Below are 11,103 nucleotides of genomic sequence, written 5' to 3'. Positions count from 1 at the left end.
TTGCAGCTTTCCTCAAGTAGCCCACATTCTTGTCGAGACCAATAAATGTGGCTTCACCATTGATGCCTTCTTATTCAGAAATTTGCTGAGATTCGTTCCCTTGAGGCTACATTCCAGGCATCAGCCTTGCTTATTACGCATTCATACATTCAGCTACTCCACTGTGACACATGTTTTCCCACACTGAAAATACTAGGCAACGAATTCAGCAAGTGTAAACCAGCGTTCAAGAGTTCCGGCTCGTAGGCACCGCAGTAGTGTCACACCGAATAAGAACAAGCCAAGAACCCTCAAACAGCAAAAGCCTCAAACCCAAAAGGAAACCATCGACAAACAGTATTTACCTTGCGTGCCAAAGCCCAAGGTCCAATGCTGAAACTCCCCCTTACCCTGCAGAAGGCAGCCTTACGACACCTCACCGCTGATAAGGTGATCCATAAATAACGCTATAAACCGTATAATTGCGGAAGATGTGTCAGTGACGGCGAGCGCATCGCAACATGGCTTGCGATGCTAAAATCGCTGCGAAAATGTTCACAATACCACACGCGTATCAGGCACGGCTCTAAGTCGAATGTTAAGAACACAGGCACTTGTCGCTGTTACAAAAAAGCTAGGCATACGTTAGACATATTACTCAGGCTATTGGAGACACAACATGGCATTTGTGATGGAATGACTATGATGTGCTGTAATGCCCTAAACTTTCGGATCTCAATGTCCTAAACAAACATCAACAATGTGTTCTTGTGTCACGCAAGACACGCCTTCTGCTCCAAAAGTGCTGCGTTACAACATTAATTTTCGTACGGAGTTGTCCTTTTGTGTAGACCTTCTGTGACCATATTCACGCGTAATTATATCATGGATTAACTTGTTACCCAAACGAAGGAGTATCCTATACATAATGAAATAGAAACATCTGCAAGAGTGTCGTGCGTGAGTAAAAACAATTAGACAGAATGCGTGGCTTACACCCAAGCAAATGAACAGAAGAAAGCGCGTCCATGGACTAATAAATGGAGTTCGCAGATTATCCCAAGGACATCTTCACCGACTTCGCTATCGAGCACGGGGAGTGCATTTCGTGAGGCAACGAGACCTTGACTGGTTCAGTCGTACTTCTGCGCTTGACCGGCTTCTTGGGTAGCGGTAGCAGTGTGTCCTGCATGGCGCGCGTGCCGTCTGGAGCATGAGCAGTGAAAGATTGGAGGCCAGAAGTGAGTTGACCCTGCAGTACCCAATCTCCCAGGCATGGCAAAGCCTGGGCGCCGACGGCGAACAGTGACATTCCCACAGCCGCGATGGCCAGTCTCACGTTGATGTGTCTGTCATCTAACAGTACCGTGCTCGTCTGGCCGAGGCAGTCACCGATGCGACTGAATGCGAGGAGCCAAGCCAGACCGCTGCTATGTGCTGTGACGGGGTATGCGCCGGCCGCTTGTGAGGTGAACGACGAGAAGCAGATGGTTCCAGCTACGCGCATGAACACTACGAGACTATTCTGTATAAGGGTGTCTTTTTGTCTAGGCACAATGATGAAGACTGCCAACAGTGTTCCGAAGATCAATCCAGAGGCCACCACGATCCGTCTGAAGCCGAAGCGCACAAGGCAAGGCACAATGAGCAAGAGGCCGATGAATGTTACTGCATAGTAAACGGCCGTGGTCACATCGTTGATGGGCAGTCCGATACTGTGGATAACGAATGTGTCATAGGCATAGCTCAGTGCCGTCGACATAAAAGCCAGAAGAACCGTGCGACCTCTGAGGTGCGAGCCGCACAGCCTGCCACGTTCAGTAGAGTCCCGGATGCCGGTCTGGGCCTGCACGTATTTCTGCATCATCTCTCGGCAATGTTGAAGCGACACCTTGTTGAGACTTGCTGCGCGCAAAGCGACACGTTCTGCTTCTTTGTCATGTCCTATTGCCAAAAGCCAGGCAGGCGACTCGTCGACGCTGTAGTACATGAGGAGTAGTAGGCACGTGGGAATCATCAAAATGAGCTGTAGTGCCGCCCAACCGGCTTTGTAAAGCTCTGCAAAGAACAGCGTAGTAGGAGTAAGGACTACCGAGAGCAGCGAGCCAACCGTCGTGTACGCAGGAATTCTTGAAGCGGGTGTGACTTCGTAAAAGAGAGCTAACATTGGTGGTATCAAGGCAATCACGGCAGCCAAAACGACAGCACGAGCGGCAACAAAAAAGGCGAAATCGTTTGGTACGCTGCTCCCGGTGCCTGCTATAAGAACCACGGGTATGGTGATGAAAACGACCGTCTTGCGGCCGACGCTGTCCGCCAGGGCTCCAACTACAGACAGTGAAGCCAAACTAGTGGCTAAGGAAACGAGCCTAACGACTTCGATGAGCCAGCGCCTGTCACATACCAGGTTCCATTCACTCACGATGTTGTTGCCGAATTGGTCCAGGTCAAACTCCCACGAAGAACACGGGATCACCCTGGCAGCGTCGCCAGCGTCCGGTGGGTCGCGCATCGAGCAACGGCTGACGTCTCCTCGTTCGTCGAGTGGGATAGCCATATTCTTCCACTCGACGACGCTGAGGTTGGCGAAGGTCTCAGGCCGTCGGCACCAGTGGTTCATTATGCCGGCGGTTAGACTGCAGCTCTCGTAGTGCAGGCCGTAGGTACCCAGAGATATGCTCGAACTGAAGAGAACCAAGAGCTGGTATACACCGTTTCCGTAAGGCAGCTGCCTCTCCGTATGTTCTGATGGTCTTGTAGCTTTATCTTCGTCACGGGCCCAGCGAAGTGGTCGGAACACTGACCGTCCCTGGCAAGCAGTCATTTCTAAGGACTTCTTCCTTCTTTTCAAAACCGCTTGCCAATTAAGCTGCGTAATTCCGTCTCCTTCTTCTTCTTCTTCTTCTTCTTCTTCTTCTCCCTCGTTATAATGGCGCATACCCACAGTGGGGTATTGGCCAGAATTCGTTGTAGGTGACATAATATAACTGATAATGTCTCCTCAACGGTAGGGTCCCGCAACTTCTTTCTCCTCACTGGTTGCCTCTTAGCGAGTTAAACGGCGATTGTTACCGAGAGACGTCTCTGAACGCGACCGAAAGGTGACATACACTCACTGAAGGCAGGAAATGATTACAGTGAAGCTAATTGGATAGTGCTACCATTGTCATGTCGTCACCTCGCGGTTCTGAAAACGGCTGGTTTTTGTGGCTATTCAGAATTAAAAACATCACATAATGCAACCTAAGGAGAACAGCCCCCTGGAAGAGAGCGAGAGAGAGAAAACTTTTAATGAGCGTATAATCAGTAAATATTCGCAGGAGCTGGGTGGTCGGTGCCCCTAGTCCAGGGCTCCGCTGGCAGCAGCTGACTTGCGGACTAGCTGGATAATCCAGGCTTGCTGGTCCAGGTTGTCGCTGGTCAGGGCCGCCTCCCACTGCTCGTGTGTCGGGCATGGCACTATTAACGTTGGGTCAGGTTTGTCCTGGGATTGCAGAAAGAAATTGCTCCATTTCCCCCTGGAAAGATCTTGGCGGTTTATTTTAACGTTGCGTTAAAGAAAAAAGATCAGAAAAAATAACACCTAAAGGATTCAAACCGATGTTTTGTTCACTGAGCGCTAAGGCAAGTAGCGTTTGTCCATTCCGCCATTTTTTTTCTTTATTGCCTAACTTTTGCAAGACAACACAAACACACACGAGGCATTGATATAATAAGCCTTCCAGGGGCTGGCTTCGTCGTTCTAAAATTCCTTTAGGTTCTACCTTTGGCAACCACTCAGGATTATCATCGACAAACTTCACAATCTCGATAAACCAATTGAGAGCCTCGCGAAAAAAAATTCGTGCAGGACGCGCATCAGGATCACAGTGATATCCTGCCATGCGGGAACGCCATATACTGTGGAGGCCCATTAGCATGATTGAGTCATATGGAACCCCCTCCTCATTTTGCGTGGGTAAGTACCGTATTCCGTAAGGATTAATAGGTATATCTTTCTTTATGGTTTTTTGAAGTATGTCCCAAAAATAAACCCCTTCCCAACAGTGAAGAAATGCATGATCTATCGTTTCTGGCTGTTTACAAATAAAGCAATGTGCACTCCTTAGAAGAAATAAACCTATTTCTTGCAAAAACACTTTGACTGGCAAAGTACCAGTGTGCAACTTAAAAAAGAAAGTTTTAGCCGCTGCCGGCACCTTCATTCTCTTTACCCTCTTCAGTACATTCCTGCCAGGGCCTGCCCTGTATATGGCCCCATAGATGTGATGGGCTCCGGAAGAACAACGTCGCACAAATCATTGTACTTTTTCTTTTTCACATTTTATAAATATTCTTTTCAAAATCTTGCAGAAAGAAATTGCTCCATTAGAACAACTTCTCTAAAGTAACTAAATATACCTCCCATGTAACATTCGGTTGGCACAACAAATTCTGACGGTGGCAGACAGTGAACAAAAATGCATTATGAACGTCATGCAGAAACAGAAATGAGCTGAAATTCTGTCGCAAAAAAAAAATATAAAAGTTGCTCTACGCCCACGCCGCCATCCTTGACACTTCAAAATAAATTTGTGCTGCTGCATCTTTCCCATTTTGAAGCCCACACAAAAACCGGGAATATCCTATGCAGCTTCTGCACACTCAATTATGCACAGTGTAAAACTTGCATCACATACCACAGCCTAGAAATGAAGAAGAGGATGCACACTGTGGCTCTGGGAAAAATTGATACGCCAGTTCCTTTCCACATATCTGCCCTTTCCCGCATGTCATCTGTGCATGCTCTCCAATATATCTCGCTATCACGATAGCCTTGTAGTGGCACGCCAAGGTACTTTGGCGCAGTCGTCACACAGGACACGTTTGCAAAATTATCAGGAGCACTTTGCCATCTACCATGCCCATGTGTGTTCACTGACAAGTGGTGCGTGCCCAGGACATATGCGCCAGGTAGGGTTCTATGAGTGTGCATAGTCTCCTCAAATACGCGAGCACCCCATGTGCATGTGGTACTTTGAGGTTTTCGGGTGCGTGTTCCTGCGTTTGTGCTGGCATGTGAGAGGGCAGAGTTATTTGCTATTGGGGCTGTGTTTGTTCAATGCCATGTGGTGTGTGTCCAAGACATGTGCGGCATGTTGCGTTTCATGAGTTTGTTAAGTGTGTGCATGGGCTCTTAAATAACTCGGACCACAAGTGAAACCTCACTGTATACTATGACATCATCACCCTTCATTTACACCCTAACTCTCCTTTAGCTCATCTTCCCCCCTTCCCCAGTGTATAGTAGCAGACCAGGGTCTCTTTACCGCCGGCCGACCTCTCCATCTTTCTTCTCATTAAATTATTCTTTCCCAGGAAGACTACGCGCGCTATAATACAAAGAGCTACAGCAGGCAATTCGCTGTCACTGTGTCAGGTTTGGAGAGTGTCTCATATGTGTTAATACTGAATAGTTAATGAAACAAATTGTGGAAACAAATTCACTCGTTAAGAAATACTCTTTGCACGAAGTGAGCAGCGGTTATAGCAATTAGGCTTGAAATATATTCGTAATCCACTTTTATAGTAAATATGTTATCAGCATCCTCTCAAACATAAAAATATCCGAATTCGCTTATTTTGGAACACAAATTAATATTTGCGATGACACTGTATCAGCGAGGAGAAAACTGTATTTAAATGAGAAATGTTATTTGGAATTGTAAGTGGGGTTTTCCCATCTACATGATAATTTTTTTTTTTCAGGTGTTCTACAACACGGCTAAAACTAATAAAGACATTTTGTATTAGAACTGTGTTACATTTCAAACGAATCAACAAAGACTTCGAAATTCAAAAATGCCGAGCTATTCATACCATTACGCTAATTCAACATCATCATCATCAGTCGAACTATGCCCACTGCAGAGCGAAGGCCTCTCTCACATTTCTCAATTTGACCAGCTTCTGTGTTACTTGCATCCATTTTACCCCTGCGAACTTTCTTACCTCATCCGCCCACTTTCTGCCTTCCCCTTGTTAAGCTTTCTTTCCCTTGGAATCAAATTTGTTGCCCTTAGCGACCATCGGTTATCCTGTCTTCGCACTACATGCCCTGCCCATGATCATGCCTTTTTCTTGATTTCCATTAGAATGTCATTAGCCCGAGTTATTTCTATGACCCACTCTGACGCTTCCTAAAAAGATGCAAGGACAAGCGCAAATAAAAAATACAATAATATACAGAAATGTGACCTGTACTTTAGGTCACCTGTGTGATTTAAGAATAAATGAGATGAATTTCTGAAAGTAGAAGAGAACCCACTGGAAATAAAAGGCAGATTAGAGCGTAATTATAAAACGACCATAACCAATCTGGAACAAGAAAATACAAGAATGTGTGTATACGTTATTCCGACATACCTGACTCTAAAAGGAAATGAGATATTGAACTGCACATAACGTTCCACAATACAAAACAAACTACAATTTAAAAGTATCTGAGCTGAATGTTCAACGCATCATGGAAATGGAGACATGGAAACAATTAAGGCCTGACATTTGTTACCTCCCATTTCTCCAAAGTATTCTTATTCCCATTTCCGGCGCTGCACATTAAACTTTTAAGGCTCTGAGCTAGAACGAATGAAAACGAGCTATTGTACTCTATCTCAATTGAGTATTGGTGTGCACACTGCTGAAGTCTGAGCAGCTGTTGTCACATGCGGCAGTAGAGGGTGGAAGATCCTGGAGACGATATGCAACTGCAGTCAAAAGCTCATCAAAAGCTCACCAGGCCACCGTGTGGACTGTGGTACTGATATGCTGACTCTTGATGTTATTTTCTGGAGAAGGTGCCAGAGTGGTCCTTCACTAGGCTGAAGCTGACAAGCACTTTTCCCACGTTTAAATCGATGCCATCCACAACTTCCGCTGTACCACCACAAGTTTGTTGCACGCTCTGCAGACGTAAACAGCGTCCTGTGTAACTCTGATCAAGTAAATTCGCATCCTTATGCACTGGATTGGAGATGAATTTAGCGTCTATTAGGAAGAATTTCCGTGACGGTTTCTTTCTCGCTTAATATCAGAGAGAAGTTGATGAGTACTCTTCACTTGCGTGATTCTATTAAACAAGAACTCGTGGATATTTGATAAGCGAGATTCGTGAGATTCGCATTCAGAAATTTCATACGCACTCGGGCTCACTATTTTGAAAGTGTTTTGCAAATCTTCCCAGAAGTGGTCTTCATCTAAAACGACTGGTCTTACTTCTCATTATCCTTCGCACTTCGAGGATGATCGCCGTTTACAAAGCTACTTTATTTGTTCGAATACTTGCAAGAACCGTAGTATTGTCTGTCCAAATTGTTGTAGCATGCAGTGTGAAGGTAGTCTGATTTCCCTCGGACAGCTTTGCGGCTTCATTATAAGGTGCGCTACCAAGTCAGAATTCTTGACGTACTTAATCCTCATTTTCTTCTTACTAGGTTCAGGAATAATAATAAGCAAACTATGTCGCACGACAGCAAATTGCTTGGACACAACACCGCAACATGTTGGCGCTGAGGTATTGCTGCCTTACTAACGCCCAAAAACTGCCTTCATGTTCTGGAATTCTCTCTCGCCAAGGCAAAAGCTTTCTGCCTTTCAAGTGTTTCTGATACCTTGGAAATGTTTCCTTCTATATATTTTCCAGTGTGTCTACGGTCACACATTTCCACGGCACTGTTCCATGGCAAACCTCATGCAGCCCAATTCGCGCTCTCTTGTTCAGCCTTCGGTAAACAAAGAAACGCTCTCCGCACAGCTAATTTTCTCTCCAGCTTGCGTAATATGCGGAGATACTCAGCCTCCAAAAGCCTCCCCTGATGGAGTGCTTTGACGGCGACAGAAATTCCGGCCGGAGAAGTTTAAAAGCCTCCCGTCACTAACTTATCTCCATAGGCTACAAAGCTGCCTCATTGTAGTGCATATCACTTGTGCCAGGACTCCATCTAGAGTGATTTAGGGCTGTGGTCTGACTCGGTAAAGAAATATTTCTTGTTCGATGATGACCTAAATACCTACAAGGATATCCTAAATCATTGCAAATTAGGCAGAGCAATATTTCCAAAAGCGTGTAAGCAACTCACCAAACGCGAGGAGATTATGGGATGTAAGCTACAAAGTGGAGTATTCCCGAACCGCCAGCTTTACAGCAAGTGGCACCCAGAAATTTTTAGCCCCAGGTGGAAAGGTTGCGAAGGCATAGCGGACTTGATCTACACTATATGCAAGTGTCCTAGATTTGGAGAACCTGACAGAACAGATGAGTCCTGGGAGGCGCTACTTCTCAAACAGCACGAAAAAAAAGCAACGTGAAGTCATCCGTCTCACCCTGGCCGCTGCTTAGATCCGAGAGATCCAGGCCGACGGCTGAGGGGGAGTACACGGCTGGGACAGAGCTAAAGTGAGCTACCGCGCCAAGCAGAGCGAAAACGGGAGCCATTACCTGATGTATAAATAAACAGTTTTGCTTGTTATACCGACTACGTTTACCACATGGCGGCAGCGGCGGGATAACCAAAGCAGCGTGAAACCCAGAAGGACAGCGAGCCCAACGTAAGCGGCCGCAGCGTCATGCCAGACACTCGCGGCTCGAACAAAGAGCGCGCGAGCGGCACTCCGAGAATGACGTTCAATCCGCTCGCCGTGGAACTGCCGACAAAGCTCGATTTCCGCAAGCCAGAAGATTGGAAACGATGGCACCGCAGGTGGGAACGCTACCGACTCATCTCCGGTCTGACAGGACTGGACGAGATGACGCAAATCAACACATTACTCTACGCCATGGGCGAAGAAGCGGAGGACGTGCTCGCTGCTTTGAAACTGACAGAGAGTGCTTTTGAAAAGCATTTCCTACCTCGAAAGAATGTCATCTATAAAAGAGCGCGATTTAACTCTCGAAAACAAGAGCAGCATGAAAACGTCGACGCATTTGCGACTGAACTTTTCAAGATGGCCGAAAGATGCGATTACGCAACTCTCAAAGACGAACTGATTCGGGACAGGCAGGTGGTCGGCTTGCGAGGCGTAAAACTCAGCGATAGACTGCAGCTTGACGCAGAACTCACTCTCGAAAAAGCAACCACAGCTGCCCGTAATTCAGAGAACGTTAAACTTCAACACAAGGAAATTCGCTCCATCGAACAGCCAGCTCTCGACATGGGAGAAGTTCGCGGCCCGACAAACGTCAAAACTCGCCGGAACGAAGCGAAGGTGCCTTTCAAGTCGCGCCCTCAACGTACACACAAGACGGGAGACGAACGCTGCAAGTGGAGTAGTGGTGTGCGTGACCACACGAAGACACAGTATCCCTCGATATACGAGACGTGCAACCAATGTGGGAAAAAAGGCCACTACGCCCGCGTCTTAATGTCTAAGCCGAAGGACGAGACCTCGAGTATCCGACAACGACCTAAAGATCTCGGAGAGCTATATCTAGGCGAAATCAAAGTGGGAATGAACACGCCGTGGAGGATAACTGCTACCGTGAACAACTTGCCTTTTACCTTCAAGGTCGACACCGGCGCGGATGTGACTGCAACCGCACACGACCAGTACGACAGAACCGTCATGGGACCCATCAAGCCAACGCAACAGCTGTTGATAGGCCCAGGCCAGACAGCGATATCCACTGTTGGCTACATCGATGCAACAGTCACCTGGCGCAACACTGAAGTCCAAGAAGCAGTCTTCATCTTCAAAGTATTAAAAGAACCGCTGCTCAGTCGACAAGCTATATAATCACTTGGGATTCTACAGCGCCCTCTTGAGCTAGACGAAACCCTCGCACAATCAACTGATGTCCCCAACTTCTTGGCGTCATACCCAAAGCTAATGTCTGGGCTTGGAGTCATGAAGACTAAGTACCGCATCAAATTCAAAAAGGATGCTGAGCCATACGCAGTCAGTTATCCTAGGCGCGTACCTCTTTCACTGCTTCCACTTGTGAAGAAAGAACTAGAAAGGTTGGATGACTTGGGAGTCATCCAGAAGATCGAGCGAGCAACCGAGTGGTGTTTTCCAATGGTTGTCGCACGAAAATAGAACAATGAGCTGCGCATCTGCGTGGACTATAGTCAACTCAACCAACAAATAATACGCGAACGTGTGCTCATGCCTACGGTGGACGAGTGTCTTGCAAAATTAGCAGGTGCAAGTCTTCAGCCGCCTAGATGCACGAGCAGGGTATTGGCAGGTGCCACTGTCCAAGGACTTTCGCGAATACACAACCTTCATCGCACCAGTTGGCAGGTACCAGTTTGAAGCTTCCCTTCGGAATCTCCACAGCGCCAGAGTTCTACCAACGAGAAATGCTGCGTGTGCTCGAAGGACTAGATGGTGTGAGTTGTCGACAAGATGACATCATTGTCTCAGGGAAGACAACTGAGGAACACGACACCAACCTACTGCTGGTACTGAGGAAGCTGGAAGATGCAGGTGTTACCCTCAACATTGACAAGTGCTCCTTTCGACAAACAGAAGTAACATTCTTAGGACGCGTCGTAAACTCAACAGGAGTCAGCGCCGACCCGGAAAAGGTCAAAGCCATAGTCCAGCTCGACCCACCATGTAATGTGCCAGAAGTCAGGTCTTTGTTGGGCTCTGCAAACCACCTAGCGAAATTTCTTCCAGAGCTAGCAGACTTCACGAAGCCTCTCAGAGACTTGCTCCACCAAGACGCCGACTGGCACGGGCCCAGCTCAGCAGCAGAGTTTTGACAAACTCAAGCAAGCTCTAAGCAGGACGCCGATTCTCACTCACTACGATGCTCAGTCGGCTCACACAGTGTCTGTGGATGCTTCCTCATACGGTCTTGGGGCTGTACTTCTACAGCAGTCGCACGAAAAGCTCCTACCTCTGGCATATGCATCACGCTCCCTTACGGATACAGAACAAAGATATGCCCAAATCGAAAAGGAGGCAGTGGCAATTATATGGGCTTGCGAACATTTCCGCAAATACCTGCTGGAATCAACCTGTCACGTGGAAACGGACCACAGGCCGTTAATACCGCTGCTGACGACTAAACGACTTGACAAGCTGAGTCCTCGCCTTCAACGTTTCAGGATGCGCCTTTTGGAGAACGACTACACC

At 47.2% G+C, this 11,103-nt stretch overlaps 1 protein-coding gene across 1 annotated transcript; it reads right to left on the bottom strand.

The window, feature by feature from the left end:
* Positions 1 to 1,033: 1,033 nt before the first annotated feature.
* On the bottom strand, positions 1,034 to 2,803 carry LOC146200246 (solute carrier family 22 member 13-like). Its single transcript, XM_084592307.1, has one exon. It carries the CDS (start codon positions 2,801 to 2,803, stop codon positions 1,034 to 1,036), a length of 1,770 nt encoding a protein of 589 aa, XP_084448433.1.
* Between the last annotated feature and the right edge of the window lie 8,300 nt (positions 2,804 to 11,103).

This window comes from Amblyomma maculatum, chromosome 2 (genome assembly GCF_055883805.1).
Source record: "Amblyomma maculatum isolate TAMU_Amacu chromosome 2, ASM5588380v1, whole genome shotgun sequence".
In the NCBI taxonomy this organism is placed as follows: Eukaryota; Metazoa; Arthropoda; class Arachnida; order Ixodida; family Ixodidae; genus Amblyomma; species Amblyomma maculatum.
The sequence above is the reverse complement of the archived record's forward strand: the minus strand, read 5'-3'. Positions and strand labels throughout refer to the sequence as shown.